This window comes from Hypanus sabinus, chromosome 1, assembly GCF_030144855.1.
Source record: "Hypanus sabinus isolate sHypSab1 chromosome 1, sHypSab1.hap1, whole genome shotgun sequence".
NCBI classification, from domain to species: domain Eukaryota; kingdom Metazoa; phylum Chordata; class Chondrichthyes; order Myliobatiformes; family Dasyatidae; genus Hypanus; species Hypanus sabinus.
In genome coordinates this window covers 141,745,955-141,773,383 of record NC_082706.1, presented here as the reverse complement: position 1 = coordinate 141,773,383, position 27,429 = coordinate 141,745,955, and the positions used below count along the sequence as shown (strand labels likewise).

General features: G+C 40.1%; 1 protein-coding gene across 2 annotated transcripts in view; it reads left to right on the top strand.

Annotated features, from left to right (window-relative positions):
• Positions 1–27,429, top strand: part of LOC132398237 (transcription initiation factor TFIID subunit 4-like) — a 138,972-nt gene that overhangs the window by 72,892 nt on the left and 38,651 nt on the right. For both annotated transcript variants that reach the window (XM_059977372.1, XM_059977378.1), the window contains exons 12-14: positions 7,897–8,022; positions 16,209–16,265; positions 20,229–20,348. In XM_059977372.1, the coding sequence (XP_059833355.1) occupies positions 7,897–8,022; positions 16,209–16,265; positions 20,229–20,348 (303 nt within the window). The remainder of the gene's footprint in view (positions 1–7,896; positions 8,023–16,208; positions 16,266–20,228; positions 20,349–27,429) is intronic.

Here is a 27,429-nt window from a genome sequence, read left to right as displayed (position 1 = left end):
ATTAATGGGAGAGTCTAGAACAAGAAGGCACAGTCTCAGAATATAACGATATTCTTTTAAAACGGAGATGAGAAATATCTTCAGCCAGAGGGTGGTGAATCTGTGGAATTCATTGCCACGGATGGTTGTGGAGGCCAAATCATTAGATATATTTAAGGCGGAGGTTGATTAGTTCTTGATGAATAAAGGCGCCAGAGATTATAGGGAGGAGGAGGGAGAATGCATTTGAGAGAGACAATATATCAGTCATGATGGAATGGGGGTAGACGATGGGCTGAATGGCCTAATTCTGTTCCTATGTCTTGTTGCCTTATGATTGTTAACTTGTATAGTTTTTGTTACCTCAAAAGTTGGCTTTTTTACATTTCCAAATTGCAGCTCAAATTAGATTTTTGTCTTTTTGTTTTAAACTTTATCTTGCATTTCATTTCTTACCAGTAGCAGTGGTATAAAAATATTAACTGGTGTAGTTAGCACTTCTGATCTGTACTTGCTACTTTACTGCACCAGCCTGTATTTTGATGCCTATGATGTCCTATTTGCCTTTCTGTGACCACAATAGCGAAGGCCCTTGCAGCAAAATATGATGTGTACATCTCCTAGTACTTGTATCCAGCTCTTTGGCTTTGCCAAATGTTTATTTGAAGCTGTATCATAAATATCCCTATCATCTACTTGTTTGATCATTGCCAATACTATGTGTTTTAGGCAAGTATCTCAATTTACCCTATTGAACTTCATAATCTTTTTGACAAATTAGTGTCATGCTGTGTAGTAAGAGGAAAAATAAATCAGCCATGATTGAATTACAGAGCAGAATCAATGGGCCGAATGATCAAATTCTGCTCCTGTGTTTTATGGTCTTGTCACATTATTGTTGCACGTATCAAGGTGCTTGTTTTGCAAACCCTCTAGAGAGATTGTGACATGGAGTTAGTAATAAGGAAGTAGAATGTTGCAATTAGAGAGAGTGTAGAACAGATAGATAAAGTGTGAGGTAGATTAGGAGGTCAGAAGCCCTTCTTTAGCTTGTGGGAGACACTTAAGATAGAGTACTCAAGCTGCGGCTCTTAGTCTTGCAAGGGCTGTTGTGTTATTAGATAAGTACTTTATGAAGGTTTGGTTAATTTTTTTTTGTACAGAAATTGGAACAATGTTTCACTAAACAGTTTTTGAGCAATGTGGTAAATGAGAAAGGAGATGAAAAGAGCTGTTTCCTGAGTATGAAGTGCCAACAGCTGAGGACGTGGCTTTCCCCACTGAGGAAGTGTAAATTGTGGTTCAGGAAGCCCGAGGTGTTGATACAAGGTGTAGAACAATGATTCTTGTTTAATTGGGGGCTGAATTAGCAGATGAATTCAGTTTAGGCCAGCTATGGATACAATGGGCTTGGCTGGACGATCCCTTTCCTACACTGTAAACTTCTGATTCTATGAAGCATCTTACTAGCATTTACAGCTATAAATGGAAAGACTGGAATTCATTTGATATTCATATTCCAAGTTTCTCAGCTTGTCTTTAAAGCCTATATTTCTTTGATGTTTCAGAGTAATGTATTATTTCCGTCACCAATCTAGATCTCAAATTCAAAACTAATTTGCATTAAGTTTAACTGTCTAACTCTAAAGTGACAATGATAGCCTGCTGAAATAATTTACAAAGAGGAAAGGATCACTAAAATTTAAGAAAAGGAGCTATTTATTTCAAGTGCCTTTAAATACTGCCACGTGTCACCAGGGCTGGTCATGCATTTGTTTTTGTCTCCTGTGCAGACTGACCTTCCCAGGAAAAGGATAAATAAATATGAGCTCTTGTTTATAATGGAATGACACTAATTTGTCAAAATGATTGTGAAGTTCAATAGGGTACATGTAGAGATGATATATCCATTTTGTGAGGGATAGCAGCACTTGGGGCCATATATATATAAGACACACTAATTAATCCAATTGGGAATTCAGGAGGAGCTTTAGTTGGGGAGATTATGCATCCTGCTCCCACAGGAATGCATTTAAGGAGAAGCTGGATAAATACAAGAGAAAGTACAGGAAGATCTGTCAATGGCATCAGATTAAATTGGGTGAAGAGAAAGGCTGGTTCTGTGCTATGAAATTCATCATCAATGATATGTTTGATCATGAGGCGCCTGAATAATTAGCAGCTGATCTGGCCTCACTTCCCCAATCTGATTGGAACTCTCAGCCCACACAGGGTGTGAAGCACAAATGGTGTGCGATTTATGCTCACTTTTCTGTAGAGTGAAGTGAAATTAGTGTGTGCAAGACCTGTGGTTAAATATTAAGTTACCTGAGTTGGGGGAGTTTATCAGCCTGCCTTAAAGGCAAATGGAGTGGAATGGAGCAAGTATTGGTAATGAAGGCCATAGAGACAATGAATGTAAGGGAAGAGGAGAGAAATTTGGAGTTAATGGCATTTGCTTCCAATGATGACCTGAAGCAAAGCTGTCAATATTCAGGACTAATTGCTTGGATGCAAACCAATGACTGGACTGTATGGAGAGGGGACCTGTAACCCTTAGCAACAAGATTGAGGAATAGCCTTGTGCACAGTATGTGACTGTTCACGATGTTGTTTTTGCCACCACTTTGAGGGCATTTAGAGATGTGTTTTTTTTTAATGCATTAAATTAGGACCCACGACATTGACAATTCCTTTCCTTCCGTAAATGTTCTTGACCTGCTGAGTTCTTCTACCAGATTTTGTTGCTCCACTTTATTGTTGGGTTTGATTTTCAAAGTCCTGACCATTAATGGAATTGATTTTGATTTTTAAATCTGAAGCCATCTTGTTTAGTAGAACAATAAAGAAAAACATAGAATTGTTTTTTCTATAAATGGTGAGAATTAAGAACAGTGATACCCTCGTACGCAAAGGTAACAGTGAGGCAAACAGTAAGTTGGTATATATTGCACAACTTAAGTACAATAGTAGAGGTAAAGTTCTAATTGTATAATACCTTGGTAAAACTGTATCCTTGACATTGTGCACAGGGGTGGCCTTCCTGTATGAAGAAGGATCTATGTACTAAAGAGTGAGGACAGCAAATGACAAAGTCATGAGTGTAGCTTGTAGCAGTTGGTCATACTGCACTAAAACAGTCCATTCAGCTCACCACCCATACCATGAACCAAATATTTACACCAACTAATTCTGCATTTGTCTTCGTTTTTCCCACTTACTCATAAACTTCCCCCCAGGTTCTCTTACTCTCTTGTACACAATGCACAGTGGTCAATTAACTGAGGACCCTCAGTCTTTTAGAATGTAGCAGGAAACCATGTGTTGCTGAGAAAATGAATAAATTAGGCTTTATTTTATGATTAGAAGAATGAGGTGGCAAAATATTAATGGGTGCAGTGGTGCTTTATTAGTTGTCCAAAGCGAACTCTTGCAGTGGCAAACAAGAAAAAATCTGCAGATGCTGGAAATCCACGCAACACACAGAAAATGCTGGAAGAATTCAGCAGGCCAGGCAGCAACTATGGGGGGGTGGGGGAAATAGAGTCGAAATTTCAGGCCGAAACCCTTTGGCAGGGCAGGAGAAGAAAAGCTGGGGAGTAGATTTAAAAGATGGGGGGATGGGAGAGAGAACCACCAGGTAATAGGTGAAACCTGGAGGGGGAGGGATGAAGTAAAGAGCTAGGAAATTGATTGGTGAGATGAGGTGAGAGTGGGAAAAGAGGATGGGTAATGGAGAAGGGGTGGGGGGTGTGGTTGGAGGGCATTACCAGAAGTTTGAAGAATCGATGTTCAGGCTATCAAGTTGGAGGCTACCCAGACAGAATATAAGGTGTTGTTTCTCCAACCTAAATGTGGCCTCATCACGACAGTGAAGGAGGCCATGGATGGACACAATGGAATGGGAAGAGGAATTAAAATGGATGATCCCGCTTGTTCTAGCAGACGGAGTGTAGATGCTCAGTGAACTGGTCTCCCAATCTATGTTGGGTCTCACTGATGTACAGGAGGCCACACCAGGAGCACCAAAACTACTAAATGACCTCAACAGACTCACGGGTGAAGTGCTGCTCAACCTGGAAGGACTGTTTGAGGCCCAGAATGGTAGTGAGGGAGGTGGTTCCGCTTGTTCCACTTGCAAGGAGAAGTGCCAGGAGGGAGATCATTGGAGAGGGACGAATGGGCAAGGGAGCTGAGTAGGGAGCGATCCCTTTGGAAATTAGAATGTGGGGGTAGGGAAAGATGTGCTTGGTGGCGGGATCCCGTTGGAGGTGGTGGAAGTTTCAGAGAGTTATGTCTGGGCGTGGAGGCTCCACTGATGACTGTCCCGCACTCTTCTTGCACTACATTGACGACTGCATTGGTGCTGCTTCCTGCATCCGTGCTGAACTCGTCAACTTCATCCACTTTACTTCCAACTTCTGCCCTGCCCTCAAATTCACTTGGTCCATTTCTGACACCTCCCATTTCTCAATTTCACTATCTCAATCTCTGGAGACAGCTTATCCACCAATGTCTATTACAAACCCACAGACTCTCACAGCTACCTAGACTACATCTCATTCCACCCTACTACTTGTAAAACACCATCCCCTTTACTCAATTCCTCCGTCTCTGCCGCATCTGCTCTCAGGCTGAGACTTTTCATTCTGAAGCGAAAGAGATGCTCTTGTCCTCACCTACCACACCACCAGCCTCCCCTCCAGGTTTCACCTATTACCTGGTGGTTCTTTCTCCTCTCCCCCCACCTTTTAAATCTACTCCTCAGCTTTGTTTCTCCAGTCCTTCCGGCCGGAAACGTTGACGGTACTTTTTTCCATAGATGCTGCCTAGCCTGCTGAGTTCCTCCAGCATTTTGTGTAAGTTACAGTCACAAAATATTTGGACAAAAATCTAAAGATTTCTTTTACACCCAGTGATCAGTCTTTGGAGTTCTTCATCCAAGAGGTGTTTAGAGGCTAAATAGCGCACTCTCAAAATTTATACCAAATGTATAAATTCTGAATGTATAACTCCTGAAATTGCTGCATGTATTCAAGGCAAAGGTAGGTGGACTTTTAGATTTGTGATGGGAATCAAGAGGTATGATATGCAGGCAAGGGGATCCAATGCTGTCATCTGCCTCTGTGCTTATATTGTTTATAAGTTTAGAGAACAGCAACAGGATCTTGTATAGTGAGTCATTTGGACTCTGCTGTATGAGACTGGCACTTTGAAGATTATACAAAAGTCATTACGCTTTGAAAGTAATTTTGTTGTTTGTTGAACTACCTGAACAGTCAAGTTTTCCTACTTCTACATTGTAGATTAAAATTAAAAATGAAGAGCGTTGCACTGGAATTAAATAATTCTGTGTAGTGATAGTTTAAAATTAAATCTCAAACAAGACAAAATCTGCAGATGCTGAAAATCCAAGGAACAGATACAAAATTCCAAGGAACTCAGCAGGCCAGGCAGCATCAATGGAAAAGAGTACAGTCGATGTTCCTGTTGAAAGGTCTCGGCCCAAAACTTCAGTACTCTTTTCCATAGATGCTGCCTGGCCTTCTGCATTCCTCCAGCATTTTGTGTGTGTTGCTTATAATTAAATCTCCAGTATAATCAGTTTTGAAGAAAGCAACCACACACAAACTAGTTGCAAGACATTGCCAAGGAAGAAACGTCAATTGATAATAAATAGTTAGTTCACAGGTTGAGTTCTGGATCAGTGGTCCAGGTACTAGTGTGCAAATCTTCTCATGGCAAATGGGAAATGCAAATTTAAGTAATTAATCTGGAATTTTTTTTAAAAAGTACTTGATAATGTTATCCATGAATATTGAGTTTTTTGTCTAAGATTGTCTGGTTCACTAATGCCATTCCAAGAATGAAATTTGCTGAACTTGCCCACTCTGCACAGTAGCACTTGTGGTCAAGCAATAGTCTTGACTCTTAAATACCTGGTCTGTTCGGTGATAACTGTTGAATAATAAATGTTGTCTTTACCAGTGACACTCACATCCTGGGAAGAACTGGTTGAGAAATAATGAATGGGAATTGTTAAAAACTTTCAAGTCATAGGTGAGAGAACATAAAAGCAGGTTGTCTTACGTGGAAAGGCTCAATAATGTAGGATTGTGTTGCATGCATTTCTGGTCATAAAAAGAGCTAGCACATTGGCCTTCATATCAAGCCATTGAGTACAGGAGATGGAATGTAATGTTCAAGTTGTACAAGACTTGGGGAGGCTGAATTTGGAGTATTATGTGCAGTTCCCGTCACCTCCCAATAGGAAATGTATCAATAAGCTTGAAAGAGTGCATAGGGAATTTACAGCGATGTTGCTAGGACATGAGGACCCAAAATACAGAAAAAAGATCGGATAGCTTAGCACTTCATTCCCTGGAACAAATGCATGAAAATGAGGAGAGATACAAAATTGTAGGTTATAGATAGTGTGAATGCATGCAGCTTTTTCTCCTTTGGTTGGGTGAAAGTAGAACTGGAGCCATAGGTTTAGGGTGAAAAGTGAAGCATTTAAGGAGAATCTAACGGAAAACTTCTTCAAAGAAGGTGGTGCAAGTGTGGAATGAGCTACTAGAGGAAGTTGGAGGTACTGGTTTAATTATTCCGTCATTTAACAGCAGACAGGAGGGGTTTGGAGTAATATAGCTTGGGTGTAGGTAGATGGGACTAGGGAAATGATTAGGTTGGCATGGACTAAGTGGGCTGAAGGCCCTGTTTCTGTGCAGTGGCGTCCAATGACTCGCTGGTCACCTCGCTTTGGGAGGGATGCCATTAATCTGGAAAGGGTGCAGGAAAGATTCACGAGATTGTTACTGAATGGCTTGAGTTATGAGGAGAGACTGGATAAGTTGGGACTTTTTTCACAGAATTGTAAGAGGCAGCCTTTATAACTACTGTATGCATAAAATCACAAGGATGATAGTGTTATTTTTCCCAATGTAGGAAAGTCTAATATTCGAAGGCATAGATTAAGGTGAGAGGGAAATTGGAACTGAGGAGTACAGTGTGGTGGATATAAGCCAGAGAGTGATAGAGGTGCAATATTAAAAGACATTTGGACAGGTACAGGAAAAGTTGAGGCCTCAGGGTATACAGGCAAACACTTGCAAATGGGACTAACTCAAAAAGTGGTCATCCTGGCCAGCATGGATGAGTTGGGCCAGAAATCCTGTGTTTGTGCTGTGTAATTCCATGACTTTATTAGATCTGAGAATAGAATCTTAAGGTGATGTTATAGAATATTGAAATGAGCTTCTGGGATAGATGGAGGGGGGTACTATTGTTGGTGGAATCTAGGGCAAGGAAATATTACCTAAAATTATCTGAAAGTCAGAGCCAGGACATTTTGTATTTGGAAACCCATCCACTCCATGGTTGCTAATTCTGTGTGGGGCCTTTTTGATAGCTAGCTGAAGAATTTTAAAATGGGATTGATTTATGCTTTTACTTCCCTTTGTGTAGATCCAAAATTGGTAGGATAATTTGCATTTCAACCATAACCTTCAAAACACTTGAGCTGGTTTGGGAATAAATGATGTTCCCTTTCCCAAATTTCTGAATGAATAGCAATCTGGTTTTTCAAAAACTTCCCTTCACATTATTGATAAGACTTGTGGAATCAAAATTAGTGTCATAAGCAAGAGTCTGTGAGTCTGAAATGAAGTTATTGTACAATGCATTAGATATAGAACATGTTCCAAAAACAATATCCAATTAAGCCCAGTTCATTAGTAAAAAAACAGTTGGGTAAATTCAGTGTGGTGGGCAGCTGTTAAATCAATTGCCACTTAATTCTGGAAACTTATTAAAACATTTTGGTGGAATTCGTTGGTGAAGTGTTTGACGTAGGCAGTTTTGACCAGGGCTGCATTTTCCAGCTTGGCTCTCAGTCTGTTCATTCCCATTCTACAGGACAATGACCAATACAGCTTATTAAGCGACACCCGATCACAGCTGAAGTTCTTTGAGCAGTTGGATCGGCTGGAGAAGCAGCGGAAAGATGAGGATGAGAGAGAAACAATGCTGCGATTGGCAAAGGTAAGGATTTTTAGAAATTCAGATGTTTTCAAGAAGCTTAATGGTGCCATGAAGCATCCGTACCCATTCTACATCCTGTGTTGTCTGCCTTCGCCATGAGTTTAGAAATGCTAAAAACTGCTGGAGAAACTTGGCAAGTCAGGCAGCATCTGTGGGAGCAGAGGGGTAGTTAATGTTTCAAGCAGAGAACCTGCATCAGGACTAAAGGGTCTTTATTCTGGCTTCTGTACCCCCCCCCCCACTTCCTTTCCAGTCCTGACAAGGGGCCCCACTCTTGAAATGTGTGCTTACTTGTTGACTATGCTGGCCACATATGTTGCTTTCCACTGAAGCAATTAAACCATGGGCCCAGCTGAACACAGAATCAAATGCCAGTAATTAATTAGAGCTTTGGCCATGGTTATAAAGCATGAAATGGACTTTTCAGCTCAACTCATCCAAATACCTTGCCCTGCAAGCTATTCCTATCTGCCCAGAACCTTCTAAACATCTCCTTTCCATGTTCTTATCTAGGAACTCTGTCCAATGCTTGAGTGTTAATCTATATCACAAATATGGATGATCTCATCTTTAACGTAGTTTGTGGGATATTGCTGTGTGAAAATTGGCTGCCTTGTTTCTTGGATCTCTGCACTGGTTGCACTTCAGAAGTATGTGAAGTGCTTTAAGATCAGCTGAACCAGATGCAAATCTATCTTTATACACAGCTCTGAAACAAAATTAATGCAGACTCATGGTCACAACCCAGGAGCCTTAAGGGGTTTGTAATAACTTTGTAGACCAATGGACTGAAGGCAGAATCTCAGAGGATGGACCTGGCCAGAAGTCTCTGTTCTCGTGTAATGTGATGGCAGTAGATGAAAGAAAATAACTGGAGGACTGATTGCTGAAGTTGGGAATAAAAAATGCAGTGCACTGGTAAAAATGGTGTTGAGCTGTAATATGACAATAGATCTGGTAATTGCTGTAGGTATCTATTTTGAAAATGACAGGTAAACATTGTGGGGACCATTTTTGAACTACTTTCAAAACCTTTGATTTGCTGTTAACGTACAGATGTCGGCTAATAAATATCACTACGTGATAAGGAATTTTTTCTGTCTTTCTTTCTTTACCAAACAGCTTCAGTCTTGGGTGTGGGTTTAGATTTTTTTATAATAAAATTATTACAAATCAAGTTACAGTTTAATGTACGTGTTTGATTATGAATATAGGGTACTGCGATTGCAAGTGTGATTTAAATATAATGTATTCAGTACTAGTCTATCTTTTTTTGATTCATAATATAACCTCACGTACTCTGTATTCTTCTATGTGAAAGTTAATAAAAATGTTGAAAAAGAAAATGACAGGATTTTTAAACAGTGAAATCAAGATATCAATAAGCTTGAAAGAGTGCGGAGAAAATTTACAAGGATATTGCTGGGACTTAACACCTGAGTTACAGGGAAGAATGAGCATAAAAGAAAGAGTGGAAATCTTATTAAGGTATACAAGATTATGAGGGACATACCGTGAATGTTTTAATGTTTTTTCCACTTAGATTCCTGTAAATGTGTCACCTTTCCCTTTAAACTTATAGGTATAGGTTTAAAGTAAAAGGTGAGATATTTGAGGGATAACTTCACTCTGAGGGGGTTGTGTGTGGAGCAAGTTGCCAGCAGAGGTGGTAAATGTGATTTCAATCGTTACACAAAAGAATTTTAGATAGGGACACGATGAGAGAGATATGGAGGGATATGGTGCAGATAGATGGAACTAGGCAGAAGTCCAGTCTTGCGCAGACTAGATGAGCCTGTTTCTGTGCTGCATTACTCTAGATATGATTCAAATATTCAAGTTGTGGATCACTGTGTGTGCGCAATATTTTATTCCAACCTATCATTCTTGCATGTTGCCATTTAAGGTTATAATAAACTGTTAGCTTGAATCACAGCCATCAACATGAAGGTTCTTCTACAATGCTGTAAAGATTTGGGCAATAGATTCCCAAGCCACAAGATGTTTGTGTGATTTTGAGAATGGCAGTATTCTAGAGTGAGCAAAGGTAACCCTTGGATTACCCCAGTTATGGCCTGTGCAGAATTGGACAGCTGTGTTTTCTACACCATTACCTAATGTTGACTGAAGTGGTTTGGAACAGGTGCTACCAGTCATTGTGATGCATACTTGGTCTCTGAAGGCACATACCTTCCAGAGTGAATGTACATTGATCCTTGTGCATCTCAAATATTTTTCCCCCAAAAGGTTTGCCTCACTAGCATCATCGATTTTTGCCAGAGCCTGAGAAGAGGGGTTAGAGATCAATGTTCCAAACTACACAATGCTCACTGTAGTCTTAAAAACAAACTTACAGGCATGACCCTAGATAAAAAGATTAAACTCTGCATATTCTCCTCACATGATGTGGGAACTAAAACATGGCACTTCATTGCTGGGTTTAAATCCTGGAAAACAGGTCGTGACAGATCTCACGGCAAACTACTTCAACTGAAGTAGTTCACCTTACCTGACTTTTGAATTCTGCATCAGTCTGATTTCTGTAACTTTAATCCTTTTTCTAGTGCAGGAGAAGATACGTGCGCGTGCGCGCACACACACAATGGCAACATGGTTGACTCTGTGTGTGTGTGTGTGTGTGTGCACCTTTCAAAATAACTTGTGTTCAAGAAGCCATTAGTACTAGGGCAGAAACAGTGAGCAATTTTAAAGCATCTAACTATTTGATTCTAATTGCAGTATCTGCATGTCTAGATAATGTCCTGATGTGGTTTGGCATATCTCAGTAGTGGAGTTCCATGGGCTCTGTGCCTCATTACTAGTGCTTCTTGCCGCCGTAGCGCTGGACTGTTTGTTGTCTTTGTTCAATGTGAATCCAAAATGCATCTGTAGTTTTTGTTCCTCTTCCTGCCTTGAGGCTAGTGAGTAAAAGCCAATTCTATTATTTTTGAACAAAAATAACTGCTGACTATCTTGAAAGAGCTGCAGTGGTTTTAAAATCTGGCTGCAAGGTATTATTTAATTCTTGCAAATTCCTTTTGTTTCTGTTTCTACTTCCTGCATATAGCATTTTTAAGTATGTTGAAGACAGTATTAGGAACAGATTAGAACTAGGAGTGTATGAGTGAACTAGGTTACCTTTGGGGGAGCTGATGGCACCATTCTCCAAATGGGAGCCACAGTAGCGTAGTGGTTAGCGAAAATCTGTTACAGCTTGGGCTTGGAAGTTTAGAGTTCAATACCAAAATCCTCTTAAGGTGTCTCTACGGTACCCTTGTGAAATGTGTAAGTTTTCCCTGACTGCTCCAGTTTCCTCCCACAGCCTAAAGATCTACCTGGTAGGTTAATTGGTCATTGTAAATGGTCCCATGATTAGGTTTGGGTTAAACTGGGGTTATTGAGTGTTGCTGGGGTGTCACTGCTTGAAGGACTGGAACGGTCTACTTTGTGCTGTATCACTAAATAAAATAAAATATGCATGAGGCGTTTAACAGAGCTGGCAATTCACAGGAACTCAACGTAGTCAGCAGCTGACTGGGCAATCATATTTTTCAGCTTTGAATTCAATATGGTTCAGCTAATCAGCACTTTCAGTGTTTTCTGTTTTTTAGAATCCCAACAATTCCATTCTTATGTCTGATAATGCTGCTGGTCCTATTGTGCTTCTTAGGCCTTTTATATGCTTGTTCCACCCTCTCTTGGTGTTGCTCTCCCCTCTCCTTCACCAATTGCCGACCTTTTTGTTCACTCCTCTTCCCTCCTCATTTCAAGCTACTTGTATAACTTATCCCAGATTTTCAGTCTCCCACCTATATGCTGATTCATCACCACCTTTGATTCAGCCTACAACAGTGGTGTCATCAGCAGACTTGAATATGGCATTGGAGTTGTGCTTAGCCCCACGGTAATAAGCATAAAGCAAGTAGAGCGGGGGCTAAGCACACAACCTTGTGGTGTACCTGTGCTGATGGAGATTTGTGCCATGTGCAGCCAGAAGGGATTAGTTTAGTTAAGTATCATTAGCTTAATTAGTTTGCCACAACTTGGTGTGCTGTAGGGCTCGTTCTTGTGCTCTGTTGTTTTATGGTTTTGCAGCAAGGTAAAGAATAAGGTCAATGTGTGTTTGGAATTCCGTAGTACCCTTAATGAAATCTAGCTGTCTACAGTTCTGCTAACCAATGAAATACTTTTGAAACATTGCTTTTTTGACTTAATGAAGGAAATACAACAGCCAAGTTGAATCCAACAATTTTCTACAGGTAATTTATTCCTACTAATATTGTTCAAGGGATAACTATTGACCAGGAGGGATAAAATGTTACAATAGGAACTCTTATTGCAACTACAGGGAAGACAACCATCAATAACATAGAATAGAGCTGCCCTGGAATTTCTTTGCAGTTTCTTGCACCAAGATCACTAAAGTAGACTTGTAACTTCCATTCTTAATCCACAACTTTTGCCTTGTCCTACTAACTGAGCAATCACAAATACACATAATGTTTATTTGTACTTATCAACATGCAAGCTTGTTCTTGATCTGTTTTCTTTCCATGCTGATGTGGTCAAAATTGAGGGGCATAAGAGACAAGTTATTTAGTAATTGTGTGTCATCGTGTATGTCAGAAGACATGGGTTTAGGGTGAGGGAAAAGTTTAAAGGGAATTGTTTTTCATTTAGCAGTTGCTTTCAATCTGGAACTCTATACCTGAGGAAGTAGTGGAGACAGGTACTCTCAACATCTCAACGTCTTGTCAAATACTTGAATTGTCAGGGCATTGAATGTTATAAACGAAGAACAGGCAAATTGCAGTGGTGTAAATGGAACATTTATGGTCAGCATGGATTATGGTGGGCCAAAAATATCTATTTCTGAGTTATGACACTGATTCTAAAAAATGAAGTTGTTTATTTAAAAAAAAAGAAAAAATATTCTTTAACTGTCAGTTTTAATTTTCTTGCCTTACTGCTCTAAATATTTAGTCTTGGTTCCTAATGACTTGCATGCAATCCAAGACAAGTTAGCAGCTCTACACGAAAGAATTGGAAGCTGCTTGTTTTAAACATCTGTATTGGTGGAATGAATGGTATATTACTAGGTTAAACAACGGGAAATATACTTGTTTAAAATGGTATTGTTTCTAACCTCTTCAATGGCAAGCTCATAAATTTGAGTTATTTAATGTTGTCGATAATTTGATTGACTTCAGTCCACATTCTCTTATTGTTTTTCCATGTTCTACCTCAATGCACTATTAATTAATTACTCTGTATGAACAGTATGCAAGACAATCTTTACACTACCTTATACATGTGATAATAAACTAATTCCAAAGTTGTCCAGGTTTTCTTCATTGTGTAGAATTAGAATAGATGAATTACTCTTGCTGGTGGTCTCTTCCATGTTTCTACCATTGCAGAATAAAAGAAAAAAATCTCCTTGTTTGGACTATTGCTTTGGACAATGATCAGTTGCATGAAATTGCTTAAAATAACTGCATCTTAATTTTTCAACTTGTGGATCAATCTCATTACCCTGTTCTGCTTGAAATCCTGGAGTTTACATTACTGGTAAAATTGAACCAGATGAGCATCAGGGAAAAATCTTGGATTGTAACCTCCTCTAAGAAAGATGGTTGTGGTTGGTCAATCATCTTACTTTCAAGACATCACTGTAGGAGATCCTCGGGAACATCCATGGACCAACCACCTTCAGCAGCTTCAGTAATCTTCCATTGTTAGTCCAAAGTGATCCTCAAAAATAAAGTAACTCATTCTTGTATACAGCATGATTATGGAGCATTTGACGGTGGACTGCAAGTAACAAAGTGCCTGGCTTTTCTTATTTTCATGTGAGAGAATCTAGCCACTTACCCTGGACATTTAGTGGCATTGCCATTGTCATCAAATCCTGATGGTCACCAGTGACCAGAAATCTAGCTGGACGTATCTTAGAGATACAGTGGCTATAACAACAGCTTAGAGGCTGTTGGTGACTTAAAACTGTAAGACTCCGGTACAGGAAAGCCTGTCAACCTATCAGTGCTAGTAAACATACCATCTTCTACATACTCTGAGCTATTTGTACCCATTTTGCACAAATGCCAGCACATCTGACCATTGCCAGACTTGGGGAAAAGAGATTTTCTAAGTTATTTCTAAATCATGAAAGGTTTTGAACTAAGTAAGATACTCTACTATCATTTCAGGGCAGAAGCTAGTGACCCAAGATAAGGATTCATGGTCCTGTGTGGAAGAACCAGATAGGTGATTGGAATTTTTTTCCCCCCAAATATGCAAGAAACTACAGAGTTGTAGATACAACTCAGCACATCATGGAAACCACACTTCCCTCCATAGATTCTGTCAATACTTAAAGCTACCTTAGTAAGGCAGCCAGCATAACCAAAGAGCCTACCTATCCTGGACATTTTTCTTTTTTCCCTCTCCCATCAGGCAGAAGATAAAAAAGCTGAAAGCACATACCACTTAGCCCAAGGACGTATGAGTCTATTGAATGCTTCCTTTATGATAAAATGAACTCCTGACCTTCCAATCTCCCTCATTTTGGCTCTAGGACCTTACTATATACCTGCACTTCAGTTTTGCAATAAATGTAACACTTTATTCTTCATTCTGTTATTGTTTTACCCTGTCCTAACTCAATGTCCTGTTGTAATAAATTGATCTGTGTGAATGGTATGTAAGGCAAGTTTTTCACTGCGTCTCAATACATACGGCAATAATAAACCAATTTACCCATTTTAAGATCTGGAATGCTCTGCCTGAAGGGACAGTGGAAACAGATTCGTGAATTTTCAGAAGGGAATCTAGATCCCAAAAGAAAAGCTTTGAACAAGCCTTTATAGCCTTAATGGTCAAATTGTGGGCACTAATGCTGCATTTCAAATAACTACAAGATCAGTAAGAGTCTGTGCTGTCAGTGTAATTATGAACTATAGTGAAAATTTAATTTATCCTTTGTTATTGTTTAACTTCAATTTTTGTGTGAATGTGTATAGATTCATAAAGTTATACAGCATGGAGATGGGCCCTTCAGCCCAACTTGTCTATGCCAAGGAAGATGCCTATCTCAACTAATCGCATTTGGCTTATTTCCTTGTAACTTGTTCTATCCGTGTACTGTTGGAATCTCTTTTAAACATTGTAATTGTACCCTCCTCTGCCACTTCCACTGGCAGATTGTTCCATATACTCAGCATTCTGTGTGTGTGTGTTAAGAAGGGAATGTGTGGTAGAAAACGCACCCCTTTGAGTCCACTCTAGTTTTAGACTCTCCTACCCTGGGGAGAAAGATGTGACTATCCACCTGTTTGTGTCCCTTATGGTTTTATATATACGTCCCCCTAAACTCCATGGGAAGAAAGGTAGCAGCGGAATCGGTCTTTCCTTGGAACATGAGTCCATGCAAAATCCTTCTGAATCTTGTGAAGAATACTTGTTAATATGTAACTTTCTCGTTGAATCTTGCCTTGATGTTAGTGGTCACACTACCATCATGGTAGCATAGCAGCTAGTGCTATGCTATTACAGCTCGGGGTGTCTGAGTTCAATTCTGACACATTCTGCAAGAAGTTTGTACATCCTTCCCATGAAGCACATAGGTTTCCTCCAGATGCTCGGGGTATCCTCCCATATTACACTTACAGGTTAGCAGGTAAATCAGGTACCTGATTGTCCTGTGATTAGGCTAGGGTTAAATTGGTGTGTTGCTGGGCAGTGTAGCTTGCTGGGCTGGAAGAACCTATTCTGTGCTGTATCCCTAATTAAAATTTGTTGCTGAAGGACAGCTTCTCTCTTGATTTTATAAGACTATTGAACTGACCTCTTGTACAATAAAATAGTCTCCTGACCACCCAATCTACCTCATTGTAGTCTTGTATCTTATTGTCTACCTGTACTGCACTTTCTCTGTGACACTTTATTCTGTGTTATGTTATTGTTTTCCTCAATATGCTACTGTAATGAAATGATGCGTATGGATGGTATGCAAGACAAGCTTTTCACTATACATGTGATAAAAATAAGTTTCAGTCTACCAATCTATTTTACTTTGCAGTCTGAAGGTACTAAATGTTAATGGTTAATATTGAGGTGATACATTGAATATAAGGAGAAAATTACCTGCTTATCTGATTCATCTTCCCTCTCCTTTCAATCACCAGAGTCGAGCCAAGCATGAAGATCCAGAACAACTTCGATTGAAACAAAGAGCCAAAGAGGTGAATTTTAGTGCAACTATCCTCTTCACTTTTTCTTTTCCTTTTGTTTTTGCACATGGAACTTTCTTTGCAGGGTGGGACCATCAATCTCCTGGTATTTAGGTCATGATTTGTATAGTCATTGTGTGCCTTTTTCTGTGTGGAGGTCATAGGCCTTGGGCAAGGACAGGAACTGCTGAAGGCAAGGGCGACTCAGGAAGTAAGGTCACATCAAGCAGGAGGGAGTGGGAATTTCTTTGCAGCCCCAGGGTTGCTTGGTTTTGTCTTTTTTAAAAAGTTATCTTAAGAATTCCAGCTGCATGTATAATTGAGAGATGAATTTATTTCTTGCATTAAAGTTTAGGATTTGTTATTTGGGAATATCACAATGGGTTACATATTTTTGGATAAATACTCATTTTGTAAATCTGTTGCTGTTTATAATTCGTTCGCTTAGAGGTGGAACTGGGATTTAGTTGTAAATGGAAAACGCCTCTGGCTTTTAATTTTCTAAGCCCAGCAGTTTCTTTTTCTGTTCTGTGATGGAGCCCTTGTTTCACACAGTTCATGTTTAGCTCCAGGGCTTTTTATTTTATAGCTTAGACTGGTTTAAGCTTTTACTCCCAGAGGGTCCTGCACGGCAACTGAAGAAACCAACAAATAAGTTCATTTCATGTCTGCTGTTGCTGATGCACAGTAGCCCACTTTTACTTTTTCCCAATATCCATTTCCTGGCACTGGTTGCCGGGAGGAAAACCTCCACTAATTGGACCCAATTTTAATTGAGCCTTAATATTAGAGCTCACTTGTGTTTGCTTCTGGCAGTCAGGGAATGGAAACAAATGAAAGTACCCAACATTCATGCTGTGTGTGAAATTTTTCACTTGACCTACAGATTCTTTTCCCTGCTGAATAAATCATCAAGCCTATTCGCGTTTCATGATTAAAGATTTGACGACAGATGCTAATAAAGACAATACAAGTGTTTGATGAAAGCCAAGGAACTGAAAAAATTAGTTTCCATGGACACCACCTCCATCACTAACACCAGCCCTGCAGCTAATAAAGCAACTTTTTAAGTAGCTGTTTCTGTTTTGATATTCTCCATGGGAAGTGCATGTCTCAGTTGAAGAGGTTTCTTTTTTTTTAAACGGATTCTTCATTTGAGTAGCTCAGACATTTGTCTCTTTATTCAAGGGCTGCTTGCTCTCTCTGCATGTTTCTGAGAATCATCTCCCACAAAACCATCGGCACATCTGGAAGGCTGGTCATTTTATCTCCACACTAATTGGATGTTGTCCAGTTTTCCTCCAAAGCTTGTGACTCTGACAAATGGAAAGAAGGGGAAGTTAGGACTATACTTTCAGGGATGCTGAAGGTCAAGTGATGACTTTGATGCCTTCAAGGTGTGGACTACTCTTTTTGTATCCAAACCTGTAACACCAGTGGTTACAGATTTGCAAAGGCCTTTTCTGCCCCACATTGTCCAAGTATCTTGAGCACTCCTGAGAAGTTAATTGCATAAGTCTTTTAAAAAAAACATTTGCATATATCACGGAAGATTTGCTGTGGAGATATGTATAAATAATTAGATTAGCACATGTACATTGAAACATACACCAAAATGTGTTGTTTGTTCAGCGACCAACACTGTCCAAGGATGTGCTGGCGGCAACCTGCAAGTGTCAGCATGTTTCCAGTGCCCACAACTTACTACCTGTACATCTTTGGAATGTATGTGGGAGGAAACCAGAGTACAAACTCCTTAGACAGAGGAGGGAATTGAACCCCAATTACTGGCGCTGTAAAATATTACTCTACCATGCCACCCCTGCTGTAGGACTAACCTTGCTACTGTTTCAAGGATAGAGTATAGACATGAGTGGCATCCTGATATGCTGTGATTTTTATTACTCCAATATTGTTTCTCTCAGTTCTCTCAAAATTTGAGTAATTCAGTCCATCAAACCTGTGAAAGTTCTTGGAATAATCCCAGTCCCCACCTTTCCTATTCAGCCCATTCTCTCTCTTGTATCCACTGACTTTTTCTGATTCTACCACCAACTAACATGCAGCAATTTAAGGTAGCCTATAAACCTTTTAGGATGCAGGAGGGAAATGAAGCACCTGTTAGAAACCTACTTTACCCAACAGAACATACAAACTCCACATAGACAGAACCACAGGTCAGGGTTGAGCTCAGGTCGCTGGATCTGAGACAATATCAATTAGTTGCACTACTGCTCTCCTTTCAATCTTCCTTGTCTTTTTTTGTTGCAGGCTGCACACTGGAAGGACTGAACTAGACCGCTTTCCCATTAAAATGGGGGCAGTATAATTCCATTTCCATAAATCAGAATTACCACAGCTCCTGAAGCAGTTGTTCACTCAATCAAATATGGTACCAGCTCAGAGTAAAGCAATTGCATTTTCACACTTTTCCAACAACCTTCCAAATAATTCTATAGACCAATTACCTTCTGAGGTAGTAATTGTATCTCACTGCTGTGAGCAGTGAAATGTAGATGATGAAAAGTATTTCTGACCTCAAAAGTTAATTGCTTTTATTTTCCATGGATGTTGCCTGAATGAGTTGTCCCAGCATTTTCAGTTTTTATTTCAGATTTCTGTGTCTGCAGTTAGTATTTCAGATTTTTTTTAACCTCTTCGTATCCCTTCATACCAATCTCCTTAATCTCAAACTCCTAACGAAGTTGAACAACTGGTATGTCTTTTTCATAGTCGCATCAAGGTGTTGAGCCCAAGACAGATTGTCACCCTTTCCACCACTGACCCCTCACTGAGGATTGGTGTATGTTCTCCCAACTTCACCTTCCTGAAGTCTACAATCAATTCCTTGGTCTTTTTGACTTTGAATATGAGGTTGTTGTGAAAGCAAACCATTCAACCAGCCAGTCTATCTCACTCCTATACAAAACGTCTTTGGTATCTGAGATTTTACGAGCAGCATTGGTAATATGTGCAAATTTTTAAATGGTATCTGAGCTGAGCAGCTTTGAGTGTAGAGAGAGTTGAGTGGTGGGTTAAGCACACATCCTTGTGTTACGCATTTTTTTTATTGTCAGCAAGAAGGAGATGTTATCACTGATCTGAACTGACTATGGTCTTCCAATCAAGAACTCAGGAATCCAGTTGCAGCAGGAGATAGAAGCCCAAGTTTAGAAGCTTGGTGATTAGTACAGCGGGGATGATGGTGTTGAATGCCAAACATTTAACTACCTGATTAGAAATGGCATTAACTAACATTGAAACCTGTGGTGACTTGGAATCGCAAGAAACAGCTGTGTATACTGAGGCTGCCCTCTGTTAGAAAGGTGCAGAACAGGAAACGGCCTGGCTCAACTTGTTGGGAAATGGGCTGCTGTATTTATACAGACAGTGATTGTCTCCTCGATGTGAAAGTATACTTGTATTTTTCTTGGGGGGAGAATTGTGACCTTAGGCTGACCTTGCAAGTACAAGGATCTATGCACAACATTCTCCAAAGCAGGTTATTTCCCTGTCACATTGTCAACTGTTTGGGAGGTGCAGAGGAGTGTTATTCTGTTATTCATGAGAGGGACTGAAGAAGGTGGAGCTCCAAAGCTTGAGGTAATGTGAGTGACCTTTAATATCAAGAGGACTGATGTGGCATGTTGGTGACATTTTCACATTAGGGGAAAGGACTTAGTAAAACTAGGGACCATAAAAGGTCATAAATAAATCTAACGGAGAATTCAGAAACAGACTGAGAGAATGTAACGCACACTTCTGCAGTTTATCATTCCAGGTTAGTAGCAAAGTTCAAAGAGGATAAACTCGAAGGAGAGAGTGAAGTGAGAATGCCATTGGATAAAGGAGGCTAGGAGATATCCTTGGAGCATTAAGATGATATGGATCATTTTGCCAAAAGAGCTAATTCTGTGTTGCATTTTAAAAAACTGACAGTTTCTGATGTTAAATCAATTCTTGCCTTTTGACTAGATGCAACAATTGGAACTTGCACAGTTGGCACAGCGGGAAGCAAATCTCGCAGCACTTGCAGCCATCGGACCAAGGAAAAGGAAAACCCCAGATTCACCAAGTCTCGGAACAGGAAATGAGGTACAGAATAGAATTTGTCACCATTTTTCCACTGGGATACATCCCTTGTGATCAGAATCACGTACAATATGGTACAGGGCCTTCAGCTACTATTTCCGAGGCTTACCTCGTTTAGTTCACTGGGATGCAGATTATTGGGCACAGGGGTCTTATCAGCTTTTAATCCCATTCATTTCACCAGCGCTCTTTCTCCCCCCTCCATACTAATTTCCTTTAATTCCTTTTACTCATTAAGTTCTTGGTTTACTACTGTTTCTGGGTTCTATTATATTATTTTTCCTCTAGTCAAAAACTGCATTTCTTTAATTGTTCAGTTATTTCTTTTTACCCCATTATTATTTTCCTGACTGCAAGGGACCTATATTTGTCTTCATTAATCTTTGAAGGCAGAATATAATATGGAGGAGGTAAATGGTAAAATGTGGAGGATCTGAGAGATCTTGGGATCCGTGTCGATAGGACACTCAAAGCTGCTACGCAGGTTGACAGTGTTGTTAAGAAGGCGTATGGTGTATTGGCATTCTTCAACCATGGGATTGAGTTCAAGAGCCATGAGGTAATGGTTACAGCTGTACAAGACCTTGGTCAGACCCCACTTGGAGTACTGTGTCATTTCTGGTCACCTCACTACAGGAAGGATGTAGATACTATACACAGAGTGCAGAGAAGATTTACAAGGATGTTGCCTGGATTGAAGGGTGTACCTTATTAGAATAGGTTGAGTGTACTTGGCCTTCTTGGAGCGACAGAGAATGAGAGGTGACCTGATAGGGGTGTATAAGATGATGATGATGGGCATTGATCATGTGGATAGTCAGAAACTTTTTCCCAGGGCTTAAACGGCTAACATGAAGGGGAATAGTTTTAAGGTGCTTGGAAATAGGTACCGAGGGGATGTCAGGGGTAAGGTTTTCATACAGAGTGGTGGGTGCATGGAATGTACTGCCAGTGGTAGTGATGGAAGCAGATACAATAGGGTTGTTTAAGAGCCTCTAAGGTAGGTGCATAGGTATGTGGTAGGGAAGTTCTAGGCAGTCTCTAGAGGAGGTTACATGGTTGGCAAAACATTGTGGGCTGAAGTGCCTGTAAAGTGTTGTAAATTTCTATGTTTGAAGTTCTGTTTTTCTTTTCACATGTACAATTTTTTACAATACACTTTTATGGTCAGTGCAAATTTACTCTGGTCTGTTTCCCCTCTCAAACATGTACCTTTTAGGTGAATTCTAAAAGATGTATGGAACCTTCTTATCCAGTAACCTTGCAATACTTCATCTTTGGATCTGATTTAGATAGACAGCACTGTAATGGGTCCTTTGGCCCACAAAGTTTGCATCAACCACCCATTTGCACTAACACTACCAAATCCCATTTTATTTTGTCCACCTTATCCACTATTTCCTCCCACCCATATTCTGCTACTTGCCCTCACTTTTAGGGGCAATTTGAAGCAACTAATTAACCCTCCTACCTGCACATCTTTGGGACATGGGAAGAAACCCATTCAGGATAACCATGCAGATTTTTTGCACAGTGTGCCTGAGATTTGAATTAAACCCAAGTCTTTGGCGATTGGTCTACTTGCAATTCCACGCTTATTTTTCTGCATCCTTTCCAATAACACAGCCCTTAACTTTTTTGAAAGCTAAAATTGGGTGGTTGTTCCTTTTATATTTTCACTTCAGCAAATAATTCTGTCCTTAATTGTTAGCAATTGTCATAATGCCTTTTCAGTGAAGCTCTCCAGCCTGCCATAGATAACATGGTCTTGGTTCCTTCAGCTTCTTTTCTTTAAATCCACAGACCTCAGTCTTGGATCAAACAGCGTTATGCCAAGTTAAACTAGTTCCATCTGTCTGTGTGTGATCCATATCCCTCCATTCCCTGCTTGTGGTGTACCTATCTATTGTTTTTTGCTCCAGGCATCTTCTACTGTATGTATGTATTTTTTTAGAATCACTCATCTCTAAAGCAACCTGCACAAGAAGTTTATTAATTAATCCCTTTGCATTGTATAGCTCTCAATCTAGGCACTAGCTTGTTCTGTTGTTGGCTTCTCAACAGACTGGTCTTGCAGTGTACACCATACGCCTCAGATAGGAATAAAATTGGAGTTGATGTGGCATTTAGAAATCAATTCCTCTTCCAGTTTTTTCAGTGGCTTACCTCATGTAAGGTTTTCCTGAAGGAATAATGGCAGTAGAAATGCTTCAGAAATGAATTGTTCATGTTGGGTGTCATTAGTTATTAATTTACATTATAGACCTCTCTGAGAATATAGCTCGTTCACTGCCCTAAATATTTGACAACTTGCAGTTATTCAAATGTGATCTTCCTCAACAGTGTTATTTGCGAAAATGCATCTTAGACCATAAGACATGGGAGCAGAATTAGGCCATTGAGCCCATCGAGTCTGCTCCACCATTCCATCATGGCGGATCCCAGATCCCACTCAACCCCATGCACCTCCCTGGCCTGCAGTACAGTCTGTGGCAGAACATTCCACAGATTCACTACTCTCTGGCTAAAAAAAAAATCCTCCTCATCTCTGTTCTAAATGTTGCCCCTCAATTTTGAGTCTGTGCCCTTTAATTCTGGATAACCCCACCATAGGAAACATCCTCTCCACATTCAGTAAGTTTCAGTGCGATCCCCCCCCCCCCCCCGCATTCTTCTAAGTTCCTGCGAGTACAGGCCCAAAGCTGCCAAACACTTCTCATATGTTAACCCCTTCATTCCCAGAATCATCCCGATGAATCTCTTCTGGACACTCTGTAATGACAACACATCCTTTCTGAGATATGGGGCCCAAAACTGTTGACAGTACTCCAGGTGTGGCCTGACTAGTGTCTTGTGAAACCTCAGCAGTATCCCCTTGCTTTTATGTTCTGTTCCCTTTGAAATGAATGCCAACTGTGTATCTGCTTTCTTTACCACAGAGTCAACCTGTAAATTAACCTTCTGGGAGTCTTGCATGAGGACTCCTAAATCTCCCCCTGGACCTTTAGTGTTTGAACCTTCTCCCCATTTAAATAATAGTCCACACTATTGATCCTTTTACCAAATGCATTATCATACATTTTCCAACACTGTATTCCATCTGCCACTTTTTTTGCCCATTCTTCCAATTTGTCTATGTCCTACTGCAATCACATTGCTTCCTCAGCACTACCTACCCCTCCACCTATCTTTGTAACATCTGCAAACTTTGGCACTACGCCATCAATTCCATTATCCAAATCATTGACAAATAATTTAAAAAGTAGTGGTCCCAGTACTGACCCCTGAGGAACACCACAGGCACTGGCAGCCAACCAGAGAGGGACCCCTTTATTCCCACTCACTGCCTCCTGCTTGTCAGCCATTCCTCTATCCATGTCAGTATCTTTCATGCAACACCATAGGCTTTGATCTCGTTAAGCAGCCTCATGTGGCACATGATCAAATGTCTTGGCATCCACTGACTCTCCTCTGTCCATTCTGCTTGTTACTTCCTCGAAGAACTCTAACAGGTTTGTCAGGCAAGATTTCCCTTTACAAAAACCATGCTGACTTTGACTTATTTTATCATTGGTCTCCAAGTGCCCCAAAACCTCATCCTTAATAATAGACTCCAACAGTTTCCCAACCACTGAGGTTAGGCTAACTGGCCTATAATTTCCCTTCTTTTGTCTTCCTCTCTTCTGAAAGAGTGGAGTGACATTTGCAATCCTCTCAACCTCCAGGACCATGTCAGAATCAAGTGATTCTTGAAAGATCATGACCAGATGCATCCGTTATCTCTTCAGCTACCTCTCTCAGGACTCTGGGATATAGTCCATCTGGTCCAGGTGACTTATCCACCTTAAGACCTCTGAGTTTGCCTAGCACTTTTTCCTTTGTAGTAGCAATGGCACTCACGCCTGCTCCCTGACGCTCACAGACCACTGGCACACTGCTGGTGTCCTCCACAGAGAAGACAGATGTAAAGTACCCATCAAGTTCATCTGCCATTTCTTTGTCCCCGATTGCTACCTCACCAGCATCATTTTCCAGTAGTCCAATATTAACCTTTACCTCCCTTTTAGTCTTTATATAACTGAAAAAACTTATAGTATTCTGCTTTATATTATTGGCTAGCTTGCCCTCATATTTCATCTTTTCTCTTCTTATGGCTTTTTTTTAGTTGCCTTTTGTTGGATTTGAAAAGCTTCCCAATCATCCAACTTCCCACACTCTTTTGCTACGTTATATGCCCTTTACATGGCTTTAATGCAGTCCTCAATTTCCCTTGTCAGCTACGATTGCCTTCTTCTGCCATTTGAGAACAACTTCTTCTGTGGGACATACCTATCTTGTGCCTTGTGAACTATTCCCAGAAACTTCAGCTATCTCTGCTCTGCCGTCATCCCTGCCAGTATCCTCCTCCAACCTACCTGGGCAAACTCCTCTCTCGTGCCTTTGTAATTCCTTTTATTCCATTGCGATACAGATACTTGTGACTTGTGCTTCTCCCTCTCAAATTGCAGTCTGAATTCAATCATGTGTTCACTGCCTCCTGAGGGTTCCTTTACATTAAGCTCCCTAATAAGATCTGGGTTATTACACAACACCCAATCTTAGATAGCCTTTCCCTAAGTAGGCTCAAGTGCAAGCTGCTCTTAAAAAGCCATCTTGTAGATATTCAAGAAACTCCCTCTCTTGCAATCTGACACCAACCTGATTTTCCCAATCCTCTTGTATATTGAAGTCCTCCTTTAGAATTGTGTCATTACCCTTATTACTTGTTTTTCCAGCTCCCTTTGCAATCTCAACCCCACATCTTGGCTTCTATTTGATTCCCATAATCTTTTTTTACCTCCACCCAAAAAAATTCAACATTCTTGACCTTATGTCACTTCTTTCTAAAGGTGTAATTCCATCTTTTACCAACAGAGGCACACTGTTGGCCTTCTATGGCCTTCTTTCAACCACATTTCAGTCATACCAACCAATCTCTAATTGCACCATGAGTTCATCCACCTTATTCCAAATGCTACGCATATATAAATAAAGCACCTTCAGTCCTGCATTATTTGCCCTTCTGAATGTTCCCTCTGTGGTACAGTTTTACTCTTTGCTCTGTCTGTATTTGTACTCAATCTATGGCTTGTCCTTCCTTACATTCATGTTACATCTATCATCTATTCGTAAACCTGCTAACTCAGCTCCACCATATTAGCTTAAACCACTCCCAACAACTGTAGTAAACCTGCCCGCAAGTATATTGGTCCCCTTTGGATTCCAGTGCAACTCATCCCGTTTGTATTGGTCACACCTGTCCCAATTATCCAGAAATCTGAATCCCTATCCTCACTCCAATTCTTCAGCCACGCATTTATCTTGCCACCTCACTCTATCCTCACTGCCACATGGCACAGGCAGTAATCCTGAGATTTCTACCCTTCAGGTCCTGCTTTTCAGCTTCCTTCCTCACCCCCCATGGTCTTTTTTCAAGACCTCCTCTGCTTTTCTACATATGTTGTTGGTATCCATATGTACCATGATTTCTTGCTGTTCACCCTCCCTTTTCAGGATATTGTATATATTGTGTTTATTTTATATGTCTATGTTTTCATGGCTAGGTCCTTCTTAGAATCTCTTAAAACAGCGCTTTGAAATAGTCAAGCTAATTTCAAGTTAAAACACCTTAACCAAAACTTAATAGATTGGCCAACAAAATTAAAGAAAGTTTCTTTCTGTGATTGAAATCTTTCATTTTACACTTGACCTTTTGTGAATTTTTTTTAGGCTTTTGTTCCAATTCCCACTCTATTTCTGACCAGTTTTGAACAGCATTTTGCTAAAAATAACTAAATTGGTATACCTTGTTCTCTATTTTGAAGAAAGACTTATGCTAACATGGTAACTGGATTTGTGTGACCTGATTTCTTTTGCTCATGTTCTCAGTGTGTTTATCTCCTTCCTTGGTTGTTTAAAGAACTCCCAAAGATTCATTTTAAATAATTTTGCCTTCTGCTGTGGTAAATTCTACACCAGTTGCTGCTTCACATGAAGGATAGATCATAGAAGTAATTCAGTCAGTACCTTCCACAATATTTGACACATCATGGGTCGTACCCAACATAATGGCTTTTTCCCAATGACCTATTTGTTTAATACCTGCTTCCTTCTCTGGGTCAGGTAACTGAATAGTAGTCATTTGAAAACATTCATCGCTGTTGTAACTTGGGACAACTCATATTCTTCTTACTGGGCTCAGTAAAGTCATTACCAGCTCCTTACTGCTACCTCATGCAGAGAGACACCAGTCACCTTAGATGTTGCCTTGCTCTCTGAGATTAACCTAGCTGCTTACTTCGTAGCTTTTTAATCAGAGTTCTCTCATGCACTCTTGCCTGCTGATTTATTTACAGATGTTCCTGTTTCAATTTCCATATAAATTACCATTATCTAATGTTTCATCTAAAAAGCACTCTTTGCATTTCAGCTTTTGATTCTCTTGGATGCCTATGCCCTGTGATAGCTCTTTAGAGTCTTGGGACTAGTTTACATGGATTTAGTCTTCCTTTTGCTCTTCTGGTCATTGATTAGTTCAACAATGACAGTTAAGTTCTTTATCTTCTGCTCCATGGCCAGTAAATATTCAAATGTCAGAATATTAATCTGAATCTAAATGTCTGCCAACTCTCATTGGACCACCACCTAAAACTTTCATCATGTGAGTGATCATATGACTACATGGAATACGGAACAGTACAGCACCGAAACAGGGCCTTTGACCTGCGACGTTGTGCAGAGCTAAGTAACTACCTAACTCAATGAATGCTTTCTGTCTCTATTCTCTATGCATTCATGTGCCTATCTAAGAGCAATGTCTCCCTTCATAGTTTACATAATGGACAAAGTTGTTTATTGAAAATGAAAAATGCAATCTTTAGTTCAATGTCAGTCTTAAGATTCTTGGAGATTTGGCAACTCTACTGATTACAAACTGAAAGCTGTCCTTTCTATGATCTACCTGCTAGTGTCACTCTTTATCTAGCCTTAGAAATGAAATAATTGTGAAATATGAAGCATTATTACTGAATGGATAGCATACTGC